Source organism: Schistocerca nitens, chromosome 4 (assembly GCF_023898315.1).
Source record: "Schistocerca nitens isolate TAMUIC-IGC-003100 chromosome 4, iqSchNite1.1, whole genome shotgun sequence".
Classification (NCBI taxonomy): Eukaryota; Metazoa; Arthropoda; class Insecta; order Orthoptera; family Acrididae; genus Schistocerca; species Schistocerca nitens.
Window position 1 is genome coordinate 108,249,294 of NC_064617.1, and position 23,505 is coordinate 108,272,798.

The 23,505-nt window shown below is 43.5% G+C and overlaps 2 protein-coding genes across 6 annotated transcripts in view; one reads left to right on the forward strand and one right to left on the reverse strand.

Annotated features, from left to right (window-relative positions):
- Positions 1-12,327, reverse strand: part of LOC126253382 (NADPH-dependent diflavin oxidoreductase 1) — an 86,947-nt gene extending 74,620 nt beyond the window's left edge. For all 4 annotated transcript variants that reach the window (XM_049954673.1, XM_049954672.1, XM_049954671.1 and 1 more), the window contains exon 1: positions 12,029-12,327. In XM_049954673.1, the coding sequence (XP_049810630.1) occupies positions 12,029-12,062 (34 nt within the window). In that variant the 5' untranslated portion in view covers positions 12,063-12,327. The remainder of the gene's footprint in view (positions 1-12,028) is intronic.
- Positions 12,328-12,375: 48 nt separating this feature from the next.
- LOC126253383 (26S proteasome regulatory subunit 8) overlaps positions 12,376-23,505 on the forward strand; it is a 44,608-nt gene continuing 33,478 nt past the window's right edge. Inside the window, exon 1 of one of the 2 annotated variants that reach the window (XM_049954674.1) lies at positions 12,376-12,512. In XM_049954674.1, coding sequence (XP_049810631.1) covers positions 12,492-12,512 — 21 coding nt within the window. In that variant the 5' untranslated portion in view covers positions 12,376-12,491. The other variant, XM_049954675.1, reaches the window with a different exon arrangement.

The window sequence follows — 23,505 nt, forward strand, 5'->3', positions numbered from 1 at the left end:
AGTACCTCATGTCTCGCTCTTCAAATTATATATGGCTGGCACGACCTACAATCAATGAGGAGGTATCTAACAAAAGATACATCCCCACAGGAGTAGAGTAAAGATCTGTCCTGGAGCCAATATTTTATATGCTCTTATGCCCGATGTTCCAATGAAGGGCTGGGTTTTAGGGCGCACAACTACAATGGTCATTAGCGCCGACACTAAGTTATGAATGCACTGCAAGACACAAGGTTAAAACAGCAACTAAAACTGACAACACTATAAAAGGCATATTAACAGGCAAGGGATTAAAAGAAAACAGCATAATCAAATGTGCGTAGACAGGCTTGTCAAGTGGATAAAATGAAGAATGTGAGCAGCTGCTCCTGGGTCATCCGCTAAAATGGCATCCAGAGTACACGGCAGGCCAAGATCAACGCGCAGTGTATTAAAATTCAGACAGGACGTTAAAATGTGGCGTATCGTCAGCAATTGCCCACACGGGCAGAACGGCGCTGGCGTGGCCTTCAGCAGATGGCGATGGCTGAACCGGCAGTGTCCAATTCGTAACCGGGCCAAAACGACCTCCTCCCACCAAGAACGGTGTGAAGAGGTCGTCCAAGCTGTGGGAAGAGGTTTCAAGGCCCGAAGCTTGTTGTCTGTAAGTGTAGCCCAATCGGCATGCCACAGCGATAAAATGCGCTGACAAATGACCCTGCTAAAATCAAATGAAGGCACACAACAAGAAGCTGTCCGAGGCTGGAGGACTGCAGCCTTGGGCGCAGCATCTGCAGCTTCGTTCCCAGGGATACCAACATGGCCAGGAACCCACATAAAGGTAACCGGAGAACCGTCGTCTGCCAGATGCTGAAGAGAGCGTTGGATCCGGTGCACGAAAGGGTGAACCGCATACAGATCACTGAGGCTCTGGATGGCGCTCAGGGAATCAGAGCAGATGACATAAGCAGAATGTTGGTGGCAGGTATGTAAAGAACAGCCTGGTAGAGGGCAAATAGCTCAGCTGTGAAGACCGAACAATGGCCATGGAGCCGGTATTTGAAACTGTGTGCCCCGACAATAAAAGATCACCTGACAGCGCCATTGGTCTTAGAGCCATCTGTATAAATGAAGATCATATTAATGAACTTCGAACGAAGTTCAACAAACCAGGAGCGGTATACCGAAGCTGGGGTAACCTCCTTTGGAAGCGAGCTGAGGTCAAGGTGAATGCGAACCTGAGCCTGGAGCCAAGGTGGCGTTTGGCTCTCGTCCACTCGAAAGGTTGCAGGGAGTGAAAAATCAAGATGCTGAAGGAGGCAACAGAAGCAAACTCCAGGGGTAGCAGGGCAGATACATACAACCCGTATTGACGGTCAAGACAGTCGTCAAAAAATGAACGATAACACGGGTGGTCGGGCAGTGACAATAGCCAACAGGCATACCGACAAAGCAGTATATCACGCCGGTAGGTTAGTGGCAATTCACCGGCTTCAGCATGAAGACTCTCGACGGGACTAATATAGAACGCTCTGATCGCAAGATGTAACCCCCGATGTTGTATAGAGTTGAGGCGGCGTAAGATGGTCGGCCGTGCAGAGGAGTGTACGAAGCTCCCATAATCCAGCTTTGAGTGGACGATCGACTGATATAGGCTAAGTAGGACGGTTCGATCCGCTCCCCACGACGTACCGCTGAGAACATGGAGGACATTTAGGGAACGAGTACAACGGGCAGCCAAATATGACACATGTGGAGACCAGCTAAGTTTCCTGTCAAATGTAAGACCTAAAAATTTTGTTGTCTCCATGAATGGGAGAGCAAAGGGACCGAGACGTAAGACGGTGGGAGAAACTCTTTGTAGCGCCAGAAGTTAATACAGACCGTCTTCTCGGCAGAAAAACGGAAGCCATTGGTGACACTCCAGGAGTAAAGACGGTCAAGACAACGCTGAAGACAGCGCTCCAGGAAACATGTACGCTGCGCGCTGCAATAGATGGTAAAATTGTCCACGAAAAGGGAGCCTGATACATCAGCTGGAAGGCAATCCATTATTGGGTTGATCGCTATGGCGAAGAGAGCGACGCTCAAAACTGAGCCCTGTGGCACCCCATTCTCCTGGTCAAAGGCGTCTGACAGGACAGGACAGAACCCACACGTACCCTGAACTGTCGATCCATTAAAAAGGCACAAATAAAAAGAGGGAGGCGACCGCGAAAGCCCCATGTACGCATGGTGCGGAGAATGCCCGCCCTCCAACAGGTGTCGTAAGCCTTCTCCCAATTAAAGAACACAGCCACGGTTGGGCGCTTCCAGAAGAAGTTATTCATAATGAAGGTCGACAAGGTAACCAGATGGTCAACAGCAGAGCGGCGCCTACGAAATCCACATTGTACATTGGTAAGTAGGCAAGTAGGCGTCGAGATTCGAGCAGCCAAACCAAAGGAGAGTTAACCATTCGTTCCACCACCTTACAGACACAGCTGGTAAGGGAGATGGGTCGATAACTGGAAGGCTTAGGAATCGGGACAACAATAGATTTGCGCCAGCATGTGGGAACATGACCCTCAATCCAGATGCAATTATAAGAACGAAGAAGAAAACCTTTACCAGCAGAAGAAAGGTTCTTCAGCATCTGGATATGAATAGAATTAGGCCCTGGAGTGGAGGACTGTGACCGCGCAAGTGCATTTTCGAGTTCCCGCATGGTGAATGGGGCATTATAACTTTCAAGATTCAAGGAGCGGAAGTTAGGTGGCCTTGCTTCCTCTGCCTGTTTTCGGGGGAGGAAGGCAGGGTGGTAATGACCGGAGCTCGAAACCTCTGCGAAAAAGCGGTCGAAGGCATTGGAGACATCCTCAGGAGCCACAAGGACACCATCAAGCCAGAAACTGGTGAGTGGACCTTAGTGCCAGATAGCCGGCACAGGCTACCCCAGACAACAGAAGAAGGAGTAAAACTGTTAAAGGAGCTTGTGAAAGCAGCCCAGCTGACTTTCTTGCTTTCTTTAATAACACGACGACACTGCGCACGTAATCGTTTATAATTGATACAATTCACCATCGTAGGGTGGCGTTTAAAGGTGTGTAAAGCATGTCGACGAGCACGTAAAGCGTCTCCACATGCTGCGGTCCACCAGGGGACCGGTACGCGACGTGGAGAAGAAATAGTGTGAGGGATGAAATATTCAGCAGCAGTGAGAATGACTTCTGTGAGGTGTGCGACCTGACTATCACAGCTTGTGAAGGTTTGATCCTGAAAGGTTGCCCTGGAAGAGAACAGCCCCCAGTCTGCTTTGGAGATGTTCCAACTAGTTGAGCATGGAGAGGGGGTATGATGCAGGAGATGGATAACACAAGGGAAGTGGTCGCTCGAATACGTATCAGAAAGTGCGTACCACTCAAACCGGAGTGCAAGTTGGGTAGTACATATAGAGAGGTCTAAATGGGAATAGGTGTGAGATGTGTCTGAAGGAAACGTAGGGGCACCAGTATTGAGGCAGACAAGATTGAGGTGGTTGAAAAGGTCTGCTAGCAGGGAGCCTCTCGGGCAGGATGCTGGAAAGCCCCAAAGGGGATGGTGGGCATTGAAGTCTCCAGTCAACAAAAATGGTGCAGGTAGCTGAGCAATAATTTGCATCATGTCTGCCCTGGTAATGGCAGACGACGATGGAGTGTAAACGGTACAAATGGAAAATGTAAAAGTGGGGAGAGTAATTCGGACGGCAACTGCCTGCAGGTCAGTGTGCAATGTGATGGGATCGCAGTAAATATCATGCCGGACCAGCAACATAACCCCTATATGAGCCGGAATACCTGCCACAGGGGGTAGGTCAAAACGCACAGAGGCATAGTGTGCCAAGTCAATTTGATCGCATGGGCGTAGCTTCTTTTCCTGGAGAGCTACGACGGGTGGACAGTGCAAGCGTAGCAGCAACTTGAAGTCCTCTCTGTTGCAGCGAATATTCCAATGAAGAAGTGCCATTGAGAGAAGAAAAAGAAAAAGGAAAAGCAAGAAGGGGTGACCTCGAAGGACTCTGAGGACCTGGCTTCGAGCGAGCACTGCCGCCGCTATCAATTCAATGGGCGGAGAGTCATCGTCCATTTGTTCAATAGGTTTGCTGGCCATCGTGTTAACATGGCCGGGAGGGGGAGCTTCCTCTGCCGGTGAACGGCCAGACGTTCGGCTACCAGCGGTACGGCCAGGCGAAATGGACGACGGCCTGGGGCGGTGCAGGAGAAGAAACGCGCCGTGGCGGAGGAGAACTTTGCTTCGTATGAGCCTTCTTGGAAGGTTGTTTAGTTGAAGTACTGGTCGATGGCTGGGAGTTCGAGGTACATAGGAAGTCTTCACGGGACGGTTCCTTCTTGAAGGCCCGTGCATCTGAATCAGGGGCTTAGTCTTGGCAGAAGCTGATGAAGGTGCTTGTGTCTTAGTGGTGACGGGAGGAAGAGGAGACGCTGATGGGGCGATCTTAGCACTGGCCGAACGGACGACCATAGTGCTAAAGGTCAGATCGCATGTCGGCATCGACATCTCCCTGGTAGTCCGAGGAGAGGCGAGGACAGTACTGTATTTCCCAGCTGGGAGCAGCGTGGGCTTCCTACTAGCAAATAGCTTGCGAGCAGCTGAGGTGGACACTTTCTCTTTGACCCGAATTTCCTGTATACAGTGTTCATCCTTGTAGATGGGACAGTCGCGGGAGGACGCTGCATGGTCACCCTGACAGTTCACGCAACGAGGAGACGGAGGTGGACAGTCACCCTCATGGGCGTCCCTGCCACAAGTGACGCGTTTAGCTGTATGAGAACAAGACTGGCAGGTGTGATTAAAACGCTGACGCTGGTAGCAGCGTGTAGGTGTCGGGACATAGGGGCGAACAGAAATAACCTCATAGCCCGCTTTGATGTGCGACGGCAGCTGAACACTATCAAGGGTCAAGAAAAGTGTCCGGGTCGGTACAAGGTCATTGTTGACCTTTTTCATGACCCTATGGACAGCTGTCACGCCCTGCTCAGAGAGGAAAGATTGAATCTCCTCGTCAGTCAATCTGTCGAGTGATCTAGAATATACCACACCACGCGACGAATTCAAAGTGCGGTGAGCCTCCCCCCGGACAGGGAACGTGTACAGGAGTGTGGCCCGAAGCAGTTTTTGTGCCTGAAAGGCGCTCTCAGTTTCTAACAACAAGGTACTGTTACGCATCCTGGTACAAGACTTGACAGATCCGGCTATGGCATCTACGCCCTTCTGAATAACAAAAGGGTTGACAGATGAAAAATCCTTTCCGACCTCAGATCTAGAAACTACGAGGAACTTTGGGGCAGGCGGTAGTACTCTTGTCACTGGTGGCTGGTCAAGTTTCTGTTTTTGGGCAGAAGTCAAGAGAGAAGAAGAAGAGAAATCCATTGCGGAGGAATCCCCCATGATTGCCAGCGTCTCCGATGGCGCGCTCCTTCCTTGTGGGGAACCTCTCGGAGGGCACTCCCGCCTTAGGTGAATGTTTACACCTCAGGTCACACCTCCCGAGAAAAGGACGGAAGGACCAATCGGCATGGTCGGAAGGTGTCAGCTCAGGCAATCACCCCTCCCTGAGCCTGGCCTTTACCAGGGGGTACGTGCGTGCCTTACTTCTCTACCCAGGGCAGGGAATTACGCGTTACCCCGTCACCGGCTACGCGTGCGAACGCGTGGGTCGGCCTTCAGGCATGCACAGGAAGGAAAGAAGAAGAGGAAAGAAAGGGAGAGAGGGAGAGAAAGGACAGACTGTCTCAAACGCCAAGGCGGAGACCAGAGGGTGGACAAGAAGGCAAGGAGAAGAAGGCAAGGTAAAAAGTAAGGAAGACAGTGAGAGGGAGAAGGGCAAAGAAAGGAACCAAACAAAGGAAGGAAGAAACCAGAATAAGTGAAAAACCAAAATGACCACAAATATAAGTCGTGGAACCGTCCGTCTCCAGATGCAGGCGCAAACTACCCCCTTGAGGGGGAGGGACTCCTTTTAGTCGCCTCTTACGACAGGCAGGAATACCTCGGACCTATTCTAACCCAAGGACCCACAGGGGTGATGAATGGCTGAGTCCATCTAGCACTCTATGCTGATGACATGGCCTCATTCACAAGAAGTATCAATGCTCGGGCTGTTCAATGTAGACTCCAAACTGCTCTTGATGAACTAGAATACCGGTGAAATAAGTGGAGACTTCAGTACACTGCTAAGAGTCAAGCCATAGTTTTTGCCACAATAAAGTTCCAGTTCACCTGCCACAGCTAAGAATCAATGGTGGATATATCATGGGGTCAGTGACAGCAAAATACCTCAGTGTCACATTGAACTGTGGACTAGAATGATGCCAGCACATCAAGAATATCTGTGGGAAGGCCATCTGCCAACTGTGGACTTTATTTCCACTACTTCATCCAGGCTTCACACAGTCACTACAAATAGGATGTGTTCTATGTATGACACTAGTCAGATCATCGCTTGACTAAGCATCACTAGTTTAGGGAAATGTGGGTGACACCCATGCCAAGAAGATGCGAGTCAAATAATGGGCCCTAAGGCTCACTTCCCATCTCCCATGGAACTTGCCCCTCAAAATACCTAGCACAAGTTACCAGAGTCCCAACACTTCACCAGAGATATTATCAGACTGCGTGCCAATTGTACAGAAAAGCGACACTTTCAGAGAACTGCCTCATCAGGGTGTCAGGTGAAAAAATCCACCTCAACCACATGACCAGATGTAATTTGCACAAGATTAGTTAGTATTATCCTAAATACAGAATACAAAGCAATAAAATTATCACAACACTCACTACAAACTAATGATATCTGGAGGGCAAATTCAAAAATGTGATGCTGAACTCATGCTTCGCCAGACGAGATCTTGTGAGGCAAAGGATACTTTAACACAGGCTTTATTTTACATTCACATTTACTACCTTTGCCAACTTGCAACTAACGGTCACTTGTCAATGTCAATGTAACATAAACCACAGCTACACTATAGATAAGTTCGTCGCAATATACGGCCAGAAGGGGGGATGTGTTTCAATCACAAACTACTTATGAGGATTAAAAGAAATTATAATAATTAAACAAATGAACATACAGAAACTGAATGGCCAATGAAAAGCTGGTATGACAAACTGCCTATTGGCTTCTGTCTCGGGTTCTTCGGCCGACGTTCATCTAATGATTTTTCTGACGTTTCGCCAGCACGAGTGGCTGGCATTGTCAAAGCTTCACCCTCCATTGCCGGTGGTGAACTGGAGCCGAGCTCGCGGGCGCAGACTATATGTACCTGGCGCGCCAACGTCCGAGGGCTTCTCCGCGGTCATTTCCAGTGCGGTTCTCCTCTTGCTACCTGCGACGGTCGTTCGCTGCAGTACGGGAAGCCAGGATCCGTTTACCTTAAGGCTTTCCTCTTTCTTGTTCAAACTGTTCGCGTGTTTTTGTATTTCTACAGCGTCTCTGAACAAGCGCGTGTGATAGTGGTTCTCTACAGCCAGAACTTACGTGTCGGCGAATTTTATTACGTGGTCGGTCTCATTCAGAGCGTGTTCTGCCACGGCCGATTTCTCCACCTGCCCCAACCTGCAATGTCGCTTATGCTCCTTGATCCTGGTGTTAATGGATCGTCCAGTCATCCCGACATAAACTTTTCCGCATGTGCATGGTATGCGGTATATTCCCAACATTGCAAGTGGGTCTCTTTTCTCCTTCGCCGATCTAAGACACTCTTTGATCTTCCTTGTCGGTTTGAAGATCGTCTTTACGCCATGTTTGCGCAATATACGGCCGATTCTGTCCGTCACTCTGGGAATGTACGGCAGAAAGGCCGTACCCGACATTTCTTTTTCTGGTTCCTTACTTCGCCGAGTGTTTGGCTCAGTTACACTTCTAATATAATTTGTGGAGTACCCATTGCTCCTCAGGACTGTTTCCAGGTGTTGCATTTCTCGTTTGAGGTGTTGCGGCTCACATATTCGTCCTGCTCTCGTTACGAGCGTACTAATCATGCCCCTTTTCTGGCTCGGGTGGTGGTTTGACAGTTTGTGCAGGTATCGGTCCGTGTGAGTCGGTTTCCGATACACGCTGTGTCCCAGGTTTTCGCCGTCCCTTGTGACCAGCTCATCTAGAAATGGCAGTTTCTTGTCCTTTTCTACTTCCATGGTAAATGTTATGTTGGCATGGAGGCTGTTCAAGTGTCTTAGGAAGTCACCGAGCTGTTCTTCACCATGGCTCCACACCACGAAAGTATCATCGACGTACCTGTACCACACCTTAGGTTTGCAAGTCGCCGAGTCCAGTGCCTGTGCTTCGAATTGTTCCATGAAGAAGTTGGCCACCACTGGACTGAGAGGACTACCCATGGCGACGCCTTCCAGCTGTTCGTAGAAGTCGCCATTCCACGTGAAATAGCTCGTGGTGAGACATGCATGGAAGAGCTTTCTGATGTCTAGCGGGAAAATGGAACCGATGTGCTCCAGAGCGTCACTGAGTGGCTCTTTCGTAAATAACGAAACAACATCAAAGCTGACCAGGATGTCGTTTGGCACAAGTTTCAGTTTCTTCAGCTTCTCAATGAAATGTCCTGAGTCCTTAATGTATGTGTCGGTCTTCCCCACGTGTGGTTGGAGCAGAGAGGCCAAGTGTTTTGCCAGTTTATATGTCGGTGATCCAGGAGCGCTAACGATCGGTCTCAGTGGAACGTTGTTCTTATGGATCTTGGGTAATCCATACAGCCGAGGTGGTAGGGCTTCTGTGTTGCGCAGGTTTCTCTGTATGTCCGCCGGCAGAGAAGACGCCTTGATCAATCGATTCGTATTCCGTGTGATACGTTGCGTCGGATCTGCGCTTAGTTTTCGGTACGTCGTCGGATCTAATAGGTCTCGGATCTTTTGCTCATAATCTTCGGTCTTCATTACGACGGTCGCATTCCCCTTATCGGCAGGCAGTACCAATATACTCTTGTCGGCGCTGAGATTCTTAATGGCTTGTACCTCTTCTTTCTTCAGGTTGCAAGCTGGCGGTTTTGCTCGGCGCAGTATCCTGGCTGTTTCCGTGTGTATTTCCTCTGCCCTTTCACAAGGAAGGGCACGAATGGCTGCTTCGGTGTTGGCAATGATGTCCTCCATAGGTATGGTTCTCGGGATGATAGCGAAATTCCCTCCTTTTTTAAGAACAGACACTTCCTCTTTGGTCAATTGTCGTTCAGTGAGGTTGACCACTGTGTGTGACATGTCGGGAGTCGCCTTGTCGGTCTGCTTCCGGCATCTTTCAAACTTTTTCTTCTGTCGCTCGGTGCAGCGCTCGAGTTCGTTCTGCATGCTCCTGTGAGTGATGCTGTCGATCTTGTCCCAGTCGTCTCGATGCATTCTGCTACTTAGTTGATAGAAAATGTCCAGAAGTTCCTGATCCGTTCTTGCCAAGTCTCTCCGTGTTGTATGTATTCGCTCACGAAGAAAAGCTCGTTCCATTCTGTCGTAGATACGATGTGCTTGGGCGGTGGTGAATAGGCGCTTGCATCTCAAGAACTTCGGTGTAGCACATTCATCTCGGCACCGTGACAGAAACGCGAGAGAGGACATCAGTCGCGCTTTCTTCTTCCGTCGTTGGTCAAGGCGTCGGTACAATCTGCAAATCTCCTCCCCGTAGAGGCGTAATACAAAATTGTTGAGGCTTTCGTGGCCACTTGTTGACAAACTGCCTATTGGCTTCTGTCTCGGGTTCTTCGGCCGACGATCATCTAATGATTTTTCTGACGTTTCGCCAGCACGAGTGGCTGGCATTGTCAAAGCTTCACCCTCCATTGCCGGTGGTGAACTGGAGCCGAGCTCGCGGGCGCAGACTATATGTACCTGGCGCGCCAACGTCCGAGGGCTTCTCCGCGGTCATTTCCGGTGCGGTTCTCCTCTTGCTACCTGCGACGGTCGTTCGCTGCAGTACGGGAAGCCAGGATCCGTTTACCTTAAGGCTTTCCTCTTTCTTGTTCAAACTGTTCGCGTGTTTTTGTATTTCTACAGCGTCTCTGAACAAGCGCGTGTGATAGTGGTTCTCTACAGCCAGAACTTCCGTGTCGGCGAATTTTATTACGTGGTCGGTCTCATTCAGAGCGTGTTCTGCCACGGCCGATTTCTCCACCTGCCCCAACCTGCAATGTCGCTTATGCTCCTTGATCCTGGTGTTAATGGATCGTCCAGTCATCCCGACATAAACTTTTCCGCATGTGCATGGTATGCGGTATATTCCCAACATTGCAAGTGGGTCTCTTTTCTCCTTCGCCGATCTAAGACACTCTTTGATCTTCCTTGTCGGTTTGAAGATCGTCTTTACGCCATGTTTGCGCAATATACGGCCGATTCTGTCCGTCACTCTGGGAATGTATGGCAGAAAGGCCGTACCCGACATTTCTTTTTCTGGTTCCTTACTTCGCCGAGTGTTTGGCTCAGTTACACTTCTAATATAATTTGTGGAGTACCCATTGCTCCTCAGGACTGTTTCCAGGTGTTGCATTTCTCGTTTGAGGTGTTGCGGCTCACATATTCGTCCTGCTCTCGTTACGAGCGTACTAATCATGCCCCTTTTCTGGCTCGGGTGGTGGTTTGACAGTTTGTGCAGGTATCGGTCCGTGTGAGTCGGTTTCCGATACACGCTGTGTCCCAGGTTTTCGCCGTCCCTTGTGACCAGCTCATCTACAAATGGCAGTTTCTTGTCCTTTTCTACTTCCATGGTAAATGTTATGTTGGCATGGAGGCTGTTCAAGTGTCTTAGGAAGTCACCGAGCTGTTCTTCACCATGGCCTTTCTGCCATACATTCCCAGAGTGACGGACAGAATCGGCCGTATATTGCGCAAACATGGCGTAAAGACGATCTTCAAACCGACAAGGAAGATCAAAGAGTGTCTTAGATCGGCGAAGGAGAAAAGAGACCAACTTGCAATGTCGGGAATATACCGCATACCATGCACATGCGGAAAAGTTTATGTCGGGATGACTGGACGATCCATTAACACCAGGATCAAGGAGCATAAGCGACATTGCAGGTTGGGGCAGGTGGAGAAATCGGCCGTGGCAGAACACGCTCTGAATGAGACCGACCACGTAATAAAATTCGCCGACACGGAAGTTCTGGCTGTAGAGAACCACTATCACACGCGCTTGTTCAGAGAAGCTGTAGAAATACAAAAACACGCGAACAGTTTGAACAAGAAAGAGGAAAGCCTTAAGGTAAACGGATCCTGGCTTCCCGTACTGCAGCGAACGACCGTCGCAGGTAGCAAGAGGAGAACCGCACCGGAAATGACCGCGGAGAAGCCCTCGGACGTTGGCGCGCCAGGTACATATAGTCTGCACCCGCGAGCTCGGCTCCAGTTCACCACCGGCAATGGAGGGTGAAGCTTTGACAATGCCAGCCACTCGTGCTGGCGAAACGTCAGAAAAATCATTAGATGAACGTCGGCCGAAGAACCCGAGACAGAAGCCAATAGGCAGTTTGTCAACAAGTGGCCACGAAAGCCTCAACAATTTTGTAAAAGCTGGTATATTAGGGAAGCGAGAAATTTTAGAAAACAAGGGTAAGCCAAGGATGCAGCAGACCACTGAGAAATAGAATCTGCTGGTAGATTACCTATGACAATGTGGGCCTGATGCTTTGATCTGCCTCTACCATAAGTTCAAAAATGGCTCTGAGCACTATGGGACTTAACATCTATGGTCATCAGTCCCCCAGAACTTAGAACTACTTAAACCTAACTAACCTAAGGACATCACACAACACCCAGCCATCACGAGGCAGAGAAAATCCCTGACCCCGCCGGGAATCGAACCCGGGAACCCGGGCGTGGGAAGCGAGAACGCTACCGCACAACCACGAGATGCGGGCTCTACCATAAGTAAATCTTCTAATCGCATTTACGTCCCAACGTAATGGACGATATAAGGACCTGTCACTAAAATTTGTGGCCAATTTAATCAACTAATTCATTATCATACTGCAGGCACACGTATCGCAACATATTATATGGGGAGTTTTTTTCGTATTACCTCCGTGCTTCCCTCCATATCCTTTCTGCAACATCTTGAGCTGATCCCGTCTGGCTTCCGTACAATATAGTGAGTTTCCTCTTGCTCATTATTTCACTTTTCCACTACTTACATGCGACGCACGAGCAACTCGTACATACAGCAGCCTAAATTTGTTCTTGTTACTAATCACAGTTTTTTAGAAGGCATACACCACTACTTCTAGTTTCTTTTTCAGGTACTGTGCTATTGCACCATGTTGTTAAATTTAATTACACTTTTCCCATCTCCGCCCAACGATAACCTTCCTAACGAGTAACGACAACGAGTAACGACACATAAACATATAGTAGCATCTTTGATTTGCAGCCAGAGATTTCTATACGACGAAATAACTGTTTGCAGCTGACAGGAACTTCTTTATATCGTAAAGTGTTGGCGCCAGTTAGTATTTATTGTGGAAACGTGAGACAGCAACATAAAAATGACGCATACGAACTTTGAGGTTTGTATTCAAGATTTTAGCGCACATTATTAAATAGAGCTATCAGTCAGATATGCATTTTGTTAATAATCCAGTATCTGGAGAGGCATAGTGCTGAGTAATCGTTACTGTTAAAGCAACGCAGTGTGCAACATTGAAAGGTTCTTCAAGTTAGATTATTGCAAATGTTATTGACATTCTTTATTTACATGGTGAAAAACCTCAAATAAGTACTCAGGGATAATTCATGTAATTTCAGTATACGATGACAAGTACAGTAGATTTGTTTATTCGGAGTACCGAAACATAGATGTTTCCTCGTAATCCGTGAAGCATTAGCTCTCATATTATATAGTTTCGATAGAAAAAATTATGCTGCAGATAACCATTCATTCCGAGGGAAGTTATTAAACTACCGTGTAAATCGTACCTCGGCTACTATCACGAAAATTGGAGAAATTTCATTTTCCTGTAAGCTAGCATTTGACTTGACCGAACGATTGGCATATTGCAGTAAGAATACAAAATGAATTTTAATCGAATTCTTATATACAGGCTAATAATTTCTATTGCTTATTAGGGATGCGTTCTCCTCATTATAGCCTCCATCACTGCCAGTTCTGGCATGAAGAACACAATATGCTCATGGAATTGAAAATGAGCTTCTCGAAGATATTTTCAAATTCTTTGTGATTTTAATATAACAAGCGTATGTATGTCACATAGGTCTTTCAGTCATCTCTTCCACAATTAGTTAAAAATCTACATGAGTGGAACAATTGTCACATTCCTCAGTGCATCTTGTTAGGGTAAGAGTCGCAGCATTTTCAGTTATCTGTGACTTGTTGCCTAACAACAAACAAAACTTACTGAAAGTTTTCCAACCAACTTTCTTGTGCTACTGTGATATAGTAGACAGTTCCGTTTCCTACAACCCACTTAGGAGAAATGTCTTGTTGAACTCATTAGATGGGTTTGTATTCCCAGGCAGTGATTGTGGAAGATGCATATTTGTGGGCCTATAGCCTACTTGCTATCATTGTATGTTTGTCAGATGGCATTGTAGAATTTGGTGAGATGATTCTTGTGTAAACGCTTATACAAGTGGTGTAGATGCAAGGAGTTGTTATAGAACTTGGAGACAATGTCGGGGGGGGGGGGGGGTCCATAGGTTTGCATTAATGAAGTTTCTAAGTACATCTCCACAGCTTTACAGATTTCTTTTTATAGCAACATATTGTGAATGCTGAATCAACTACACACTGTTAGACAGTGTTGAGAGGAGAGTGTGTGTGAGAATGTCAGTGTTCTGCAGTTGGTGCTAATATCCTTGGTAAAGACTCCTGTATAAGGTCCATATTTTTCAATGGTTATTGTTATTTGTTCCTGCTACAGCCTTCTAACTGCCACAAATAAGGTTTATATATATTTTACATTCTTCAGTTTTTGGTAATTGGGTTTAGCAGGCATCAGTAAATATTCAGTTTGTATGATGAGAGGTCGACAGAAATGAGATTGTTGTTCTTCCATTTGAAGTACTTAATGGGAGTTGGAATGCCCTATCCCGAAAATGTTAAATTTAGTGACTTGTCTTACCTGTTTTTCAGGAATCACTGTTGCCATTGACATGAAACTTTTACAGGACATTAAACTGTATGTTCTGAGTCTACTGAACTACAATAATTGCATTTCAGCCACTGCTTTCGGAAATACAATTGTTTAATTACACGGTTAAAATTTTGTACTAGGCTACTTTTTTTCTACGTTATTCCAAATAATTTTAATTATCGATAACATTATGTTCTTCTTTTAGTTCAGTAGACTCGGGCTATGTATGTTATTACTCCCTAAAAATTTGAATACTCTACTCGAAGTGGTTTCTGAGGCTTAGCGAAAAATGCACTGAAAATGTAAATTTTCAGGAATGGTTTCTAAAGTTTCAAAAGACTGTAACTCATTCAATATATGCTTAATTTTTTATTTTTAGTCACTCAGAAGCACCCTGCACCATACTGTGTACCATCCTCTTGATCTTTTTTCCGAATTTTTTCTTCTTTACTTCTTTCTGGACTCCTTAGTGGTCAACTATGTTGCATACACTGCTTTATCAATGTGAACCTTGTCCATCCGTTCAAGTTCTCTGGTGCAGTTTGCTCCAGAATTAATTCCCATATGCTGTAGCAATTTCACCCTACCAATGTTGCCATCATTAAAAGCAATAACAGCATCACTGACTGCCCCCTTTAGTGTCTTTACTCGAACAGAAACATTTTTTGGTAAGCGAGTCCATATAAGATTATTAAACGACTCATTGGAATTTTCAGTCTGACCATGCAGACACTTCTTCAGTAATTCAGGATTTACCAGGTCTCTGTAAATAGGTTTTATGATATCTATGATTGCTGCTGGGATGGAATATGTATGGCTGTATGAACTGTTTGAGTACTGGGCATTGCGGTAATTGCACTGTGAATCAGGTCCAGGAGGGCAAAGGTGGTGTACTGGTTTTTCATCAGTTGACAGTCTGTGGAACAAGGTAGCTTGTACTGCCTGCTTCATTTTCATCAAATCCTCAGTAAGTTACTATGGCCATCCCATAATACTGCTGTAGTTCATCAATCAGTTTGTTTGTCAGCCTACCTCTGAGTCATTCCATGTCAAATAAACACACCTATTTTACCTCACCCTCTTAGATTTTTGCTGAAAGTTGGTATACTTATAGTGGGCACTGAGACTAAGAAAAATACCAAAATTCAATTTTTTTTATCTCAAACCATTCCTGAAATATGGCTATATAAACTTTTAAAAAACCAGCCAAAAATGTGTGAATGGGCTTTTTTTTAAATTGTCCTAGGAGCTGCCCTAATTGAGCTAGAGAACTGGGAAAGGTGTCATTTTGCAGCATTTTGCATGCTCTTTCCAGGGATATACAACAAAACATAGCTTCTAATTAATAACCTTTTTCAAAATACTAATTAATATTTTGATTTAATTTTAATTTTTTTACAAAAAGAACATAATTTAAAATTTTCAAAATATTTCCATATCTACTTCATACTATTGTAAATCACATGGCAAAATATAAATCTGGGATGATGATTGGTTCATTGTTAAAAAAATTATTCCGGACTGTTGTTTTTCACTAATGGCCCTAGTTTGACCAAATTGACCTTTAACAAACAGGAATTTCTTTAAAATATACTGAAAGGTAAGTAAAAAAAGTATTAGAAATACCAAAACATCATCTGATTAAACCAAATCTAATCAGCATATTTTATAATTAAATACGCAATGCTTGTTTTTGAGTAACAGGTATCTGTACATAGCTAAATTTAACACAATAGGTACTAACAATAATTTTGAAACAACTTTCTATAAAATATACATTAACACTAACCTGAGACAAAAATTAAGTTTTGAGTTGAAAGCAGTTTCCCAGTAAATTGTCTTGTAACTTCACATATTACATTTTAATAAAGCTGACTGGGTTTGGTTTACATCACTTTCATTAAGAATATATGTTCTCCCTGTCGGAGTAAATGGATTCACTTTTGTGAGAACATCCACAACCCACACCCACTGGACATCTGCTTTTGCAGGATAAGAGAATGACTTAGCTGGTCCACATGGATGAAGAAAAGTTATTTTCACTTCATCAAGTTCTTCGTGTTTCTTTTCCTCTCTAAAATGTACCCAAGCCACCAGTTTCTGCCATATTGAGTGGTGACTTAGCCTGATACATCTAGTATCTTCAGTTTGTCTGGTGATATAGTTACTTCCCTCTCCCAACTCTACATATCACCTGAGAAGTATTTGACTATAATTTTGATGTAGTGTTGGGAATGAAAGCGTGAAATTGCTGTGTTCCTTTGATTGTCAATGCCTCTTCAAGTCGGCTTTTTAAGAATATTTATGAAGGAGCGTAGTCTTGTTGTTGTTGTTGTTGTTGTGGTCTTCAGTCCTGAGACTGGTTTGATGCAGCTCTCCATACTACTCTATCCTGTGCAAGCTTCTTCATCTCCCAGTACTTACTGCAACCTACATCCTTCTGAATCTGCTTAGTGTATTCATCTCATGTTCTCCCTCTACGATTTTTACCCTCCTTGCTGCCCTCCAATGCTAAATTTGTGATTCCTTGATGCCTCAAAACATGTCCTACCAACTGATCCCTTCTTCTAGTCAAGTTGTGCCACAAACTTCGCTTCTCCCCAATCCTATTCAATACCTCCTCATTAGTTACATGATCTACCCACCTTATCTTCAGCATTCTTCTGTAGCACCACATTTCGAAAGCTTCTATTCTCTTCTTGTCCAAACTGGTTATCGTCCATGTTTCACTTCCATACATGGCTACACTCCATACAAATACTTTCAGAAACGACTTCCTGACACTTAAATCTATACTCAATGTTAACAAATTTCTCTTCTTCAGAAACGATTTCCTTGCCATTGCCAGTCTACATTTTATATCCTCTCTACTTCGACCATCATCAGTTATTTTACTCCCTAAATAGCAAAACTCCTTTACTACTTTAAGTGTCTCGTATCCTAATCTAGTTCCCTCGACATCACCCGATTTAATTTGACTACATTCCATTATCCTTGTTTTGCTTTTGTTGATGTTCATCTTATATCCTTCTCTCAAGACACTGTCCATTCCATTCAACTGCTCTTCCAAGTCCTTTGCTGTCTCTGACAGAATTACAATGTCATCGGCGAACCTCAAAGTTTTTACTTCTTCTCCATGAATTTTAATACCTTCTCCGAATTTTCCTTTTGTTTCCTTTACTGCTTGCTCAATATACAGATTGAATAACATCGGGGAGAGGCTACAACCCTGTCTCACTCCTTTCCCAACCACTGCTTCCCTTTCATGCCCCTCGACTCTTATAACTGCCATCTGGTTTCTGTACAAATTGTAAATAGCCTTTTGCTCCCTGTATTTTACCCCTGCCACCTTCAGAATTTGAAAGAGAGTATTCCAGTTAACATTGTCAAAAGCTTTCTCTAAGTCTACAAATGCTAGAAACGTAGGTTTGCCTTTTCTTAATCTTTCTTCTAAGATAAGTCGTAAGGTTAGTATTGCCTCACGTGTTCCAACATTTCTACGGAATCCAAACTGATCTTCCCCGAGGTCCGCTTCTACCAGTTTTTCCATTCGTCTGTAAAGAATTCGCGTTAGTATTTTGTAGCTGTGACTTATTAAACTGATAGTTCGGTAATTTTCACATCTGTCAACACCTGCTTTCTTTGGGATTGGAATTATTATATTCTTCTTGAAGTCTGAGGGTATTTCACCTGTCTCATACATCTTGCTCACCAGATGGTAGAGTTTTGTCATGACTGGCTCTCCCAAGGCCATCAGTAGTTCTAATGGAATGTTGTCTACTCCCGGGACCTTGTTTCGACTCAAGTCTTTCAGTGCTCTGTCAAACTCTTCATGCAGTATCTTATCTCCCATTTCGTCTTCATCTACATCCTCTTCCATTTCCATAATATTGTCCTCAAGTACATCGCCCTTGTATAAACCCTCTATATACTCCTTCCACCTTTCTGCCTTCCCTTCTTTGCTTAGAACTGGGTTGCCGTCTGAGCTCTTGATATTCATACAAGCGGTTCTCTTCTCTCCAAAGGTCTCTTTAATTTTCCTGTAGGCAGTATCTATCTTACCCGTAATGAGATAAGCCTCTACATCCTTACATTTGTCCTCTAGCCATCCCTGCTTAGCCATTTTGCACTTCCTGTCGATCTCATTTTTGAGACGTTTGTATTCCTTTTTGCCTGCTTCATTTACTGCATTTTTATATTTTCTACTTTCATCAATTAAATTCAATATCTCTTCTCTTACCCAAGGATTTCTATTAGCCCTCGTCTTTTTACCTACTTGATCCTCTGCTGCCTTCACTACTTCATCCCTCAGAGCTACCCATTCTTCTTCTACTGTATTTCTTTCCCCCATTCCTGTCAATTGTTCCCTTATGCTCTCCCTGAAACTCTCTACAACCTCTGGTTCTTTCAGTTTGTCCAGGTCCCATCTCCTTAAATTCCCACCTTTTTGCAGTTTCTTCAGTTTCAATCTGCAGTTCATAACCAATAGATTGTGGTCAGAATCCACATCTGCCCCTGGAAATGTCTTACAATTTAAAACCTGGTTCCTAAATCTCTGTCTTACCATTATATAATCTATCTGATACCTTTTAGTATCTCCAGGATTCTTCCAGGTATACAACCTTCTTTTATGATTCTTGAACCAAGTGTTAGTTATGATTAAGTTATGCTCTGTGCAAAATTCTACAAGGCGGCTTCCTCTTTCATTTCTTCCCCCCAATCCATATTCACCTACTATGTTTCCTTCTCTCCCTTTTCCTACTGACGAATTCCAGTCACCCATGACTATTAAATTTTCGTCTCCCTTCACTACCTGAATAATTTCTTTTATCTCGTCGTACATTTCATCTATTTCTTCATCATCTGCAGAGCTAGTTGGCATATAAACTTGTACTACTGTAGTAGGCATGGGCTTTGTGTCTATCTTGGCCACAATAATGCGTTCACTATGCTGTTTGTAGTAGCTAACCCGCACTCCTATTTTTTTATTCATTATTAAACCTACTCCTGCATTACCCCTATTTGATTTTGTATTTATAACCCTGTAATCACCAGACCAAAAGTCTTGTTCCTCCTGCCACCGAACTTCACTAATTCCCACTATATCTAACTTTAACCTATCCATTTCCCTTTTTAAATTTTCTAACCTACCTGTCCGATTAAGGGATCTGACATTCCACGCTCCGATCCGTAGAACGCCAGTTCTCTTTCACCTGATAACAACGTCCTCCTGAGTAGTCCCCGCCCGGAGATCCGAATGGGGGACTATTTTACCTCCGGAATATTTTACCCAAGAGGACGCCATCATCATTTAATCATACAGTAGAGCTGCATGTCCTCGGGAAAAAATACGGCTGTAGTTTCCCCTTGCTTTCAGCCGTTCGCAGTACAAGCACAGCAAGGCCGTTTTGGTTAATGTTACAAGGCCAGATCAGTCAATCATCCAGACTGTTGCCCCTGCAACTACTGAAAAGGCTGCTGCCCCTCTTCAGGAACCACATGTTTGTAGTCTTCTTGAGTGTAATATGCAAAATCAACATTTGTGACATTATCTACTGCCCACTCAAATAGATCTCGTGCGGTTTGGATCTGATTTTGGTATGGCCTTTGCAAACTTGCACGAGCTGCCAGTCTCTTTACTGAACCCCCTGCTCCATCACAAGGCCCTTTCCCATGTGCTGTGGCTGAAAAGTGCCACCCAGCTTTTATGTTGAATTCTTCCTCATGAAGGCAAAGGTTCAGGAAGTTTTTCTTATTTTTATACTGAGCGGCAGAACCATCAGAATAGTAGTATATCTTTTTTGGAATCTTTTAAAATTTATTTATTAGATACGAAATTAGCTTCTTTTGAAAGGTGTAAACCGCAGTTGTATTGTGCTCCAGGCAATCAGAAACAATGACAAATCTCATATGCTCAATTTTGTCTTCCTGTTTGTAATATATAACAAAAGGATGAATGGTAATCTGTTGTCTTGTCCAGTGGAAACTCTGAGCTTCATCCTGTAGAACTATACTATAATTTTCTGAAAAATCACATATGACAACAAATTCAGATTCCATAAGGTTTTCCCTTGTGGAGTTAAGGACTGTTCGTTGTTGCTTGGCAATGAAGTCATGCCGAATCAAAGTCGAGCTCTTACTACAAAATAAATCTATGAATTTTTCAGAAGTTTTCTGAACAATTTCCAGATTACATCGGTTAACTGACATCCACTGTCGGAACTGAACTTGTTCAATTAAGTTTTCATGAAAAGAGTCTTTTAAAATTTTACGTATGGCAGTTTCTTCTGGGCAGTATACACAGTTTCCCATGTTGCAATCAACTGATGATGATGATGGGTTGCAAAGCATTTTGCAATGCACTGCTTATAATTGTTTAAGCTGCTGTTTATTACTGTATTTAGTTTGGCATTTTATGGTTGGTTTGTGGAATTAAAGGGACCAGACTGCAACGGTCATCGGTCCCTTGGCATTTTCTATCATTAATTTTATGTTTTGGTGAGTTGTGCACGCGCAGACAGTGTGTGCCACTCCGGCCAGCTAATACACAATGTTTTGGTCTCAACTCAGCAAATTTAGAGAAACCTATTTTTATGTTACTTGTCTTTTAAATGCTTGTAAGCTTCTTTAAGGTTACACAAAATAAGTCTTTTATATTTTTGTTTTATTTCCACTTGTTACTGTAATTGTCACACAATCTTTAATACCTGGCATTGCCCTGCTAACTTCATGATTTTCATAAAATGAATGTACAGTTTTGACAGTTTCTGTTGGTAAACACTTCCCTGCTTTTGGGTTTGGACCTTCCACGAATCCTTTCTCCTTCAAAATTTTTTTGGACTGCCGAACAATGTAATTAGGAGCATTAAATTCCCTCATTATTTTCCTGACACTCCACTTTTCAGGTAAACTTGTAAAAATCATTTGTTTTTTTGCTCTACTTACAGGATTTTTGAAGTTTCTTTTAAGATTTTCAATAACGAATTCATCAGTATCGGTATCTGACGAAGTTTCAGGAGCAACAAAAAGTTTACGTGTCATTGATGAGATTTTCGTCACTTTTGATTTGGCGTAATGCCTAGATGTTAGTTTTCTCTTGTCAATTGGGGACTCACCTAGTTCTTGAAGTGTTGTGTTAAATGTTTTAACAGCTACTGAAGTTGGAGTGAAGTCAGGCTCTTGGTCTCGGATGATTATTTCTGATCCAGAAGATTCTTCTTCAACACTTGCATCACTGATGGGCTCTGGCGTATTTTTCAATTTGGTTACATCTTTCCTACATTTATCACAAATCTTGGCACCACTTGGTATTTGAGGAAATAATTTGGGCATCCATGTTGTGACATTTCTCAGTTTTTTTCTGTCTCTAATAAAATGATTTGACTTCTTAAATGGATTACAACACTGCACTCTTAATAATGCTGTAGGCACACAGTCTTAGAAGGTAACATTGCAGACTACATCGTCTCAACAATGGCTCCAGTCTCTGAATTACTGTACAGACATCAAGCCCTATGTATACGGTCCTCTACTGACGTACTACCTTAAAGGTCAGTTTGGTCAAACTAGAGCCGGTAGTGAAAAACAAAAGTCCGGAATAATTTTTCTTTAACAATGAACCCATCATCTTCCCACATTTATATTTTGCCATGTGATTTACAACAGTATGAAGTAGTTATGGAAATATTTTGAAAATTTTCAATTATGTACTTTTGTAAAAAAATTAAATCAAAATATTAATAACAATTTTGGAAAAGTTTATTAATTAGAAGCTATGTTTTTTTTGTCTATCACTGGAAAGGGCATGAAAAATGCTGCAAAGTGACACCTTTCCCAGTTCTCTACCTCAATTAGGGCAGCTCCTAGGGAAATTTTTAAAAAGTCCGTTCACACATTTTTGGCCAGTTTTTGAAAAGTTTATATGACCATATTTCAGGAATGGTTTGAGGTAAAAAATTGAAATTTGGTATTTTTCGTAGTTTCAGCACCCACTGTAAGTATACCAACTTTCAGCAAAATCTAAGAGGGTGAGGTAAAATTTTTATTCAAAATGTGTTGATTTGACATGGAATGACTCCTCTTATGGTTTTGCCATCAGAAAGTTTCTGGTGTCTCAAACTTTGTTTCAACTTCCTCAGACTGGTGCCCATCCTCTTCTGAACATGACCAATACAAACACGTAATTTAACCTTTATAACACAGCAATCCACAGTGTTCTATATAAAAAAGAACAGATTTTATTAGATCTTGAAGTAATGCACCTAAAAATTTTAACATTTTCAACCGGTGTAAATTAGATTTAACAAAATAAAATACTTCTCATGTTAGTTTATAAGTGATATATTTATCATTTTATTCATAAAATTGCAAATTTTATAATGAGATAAAAATCCGAAAATGTAGAAAAAAAATCCATTGTAACTCCCCTTAATAGGCATTTTATGAAGGCTAATTACAGATTGACTTGTTTGATATACCTGAGTGACTTGAAGGTGAATCCTACCGTTTTATTCAGATTCTGAAGTGAAGTGAGCTACTAAAAATCAAATTTCCAAAATGTGTGCAGTCTAGCTTCATATCAGTGCTAGGTGCTCTGTTTTGTGGCATACTGTTCTGCAAACACTGGAACAATAGAGCTTTTATCAAGAAATTTAGTTCTACACTGATCATTAGATTAATATTGAAAGGATACTTGGGACCAGTATGGATAATGTATGAAAGCTCCATAAGTTACAATTATAGCCTTTAAAAACTGTGGTAAGAATGAGAACCTACATACATTCCTAAGGACTCTCTCTTCACATAGTTTGTGTTAAGAGTCAACAGTACTTGCTGGAAAATAATGGCAAACAAGGTGCAAACCAACTACAAGCCAGAGGTGATCAGTAAGTCACATGTCAGGCAAATGTGGATGTTAGGAAACTTCATTGAACAAGTTTTTCTTTGAAGAGATGTTTTACATTTCTTTACCGCGTATAGTTGGGCGTTCTCCTGCTGGACTGGAACGTGTGGAGGTAAGCCTTCCTGGTACAGCGATTGATTCTGAGACTTTATTTGATACGTACAAGTCCCTCTTTCTGCACAAGGCAGTGGATCATCGGTGCAGGCGTGTCAACACCCATCACAGTGCTTCAGTGGTGAATCAACAGTGTTTATGAAGCTTTATTGTCAGTTGTAACATTGTGGACAAGATGAAAATCATCCCAAGCTGTGGTTGCATTGTGTATTCCAGTCGCAGTGTGCAACACTTTACTGCCTACTGGTCTCACATGTGACATTGTATCATACCCTTAAGAGCCCATATTTTGCAGCATGTGGCAGCCACATTTCCCATAGTTCAATCATTCTTCCCATTCAAACTCTTAATATTCTGTCATTACATCTTTTGACATCAGAGAAACATAAC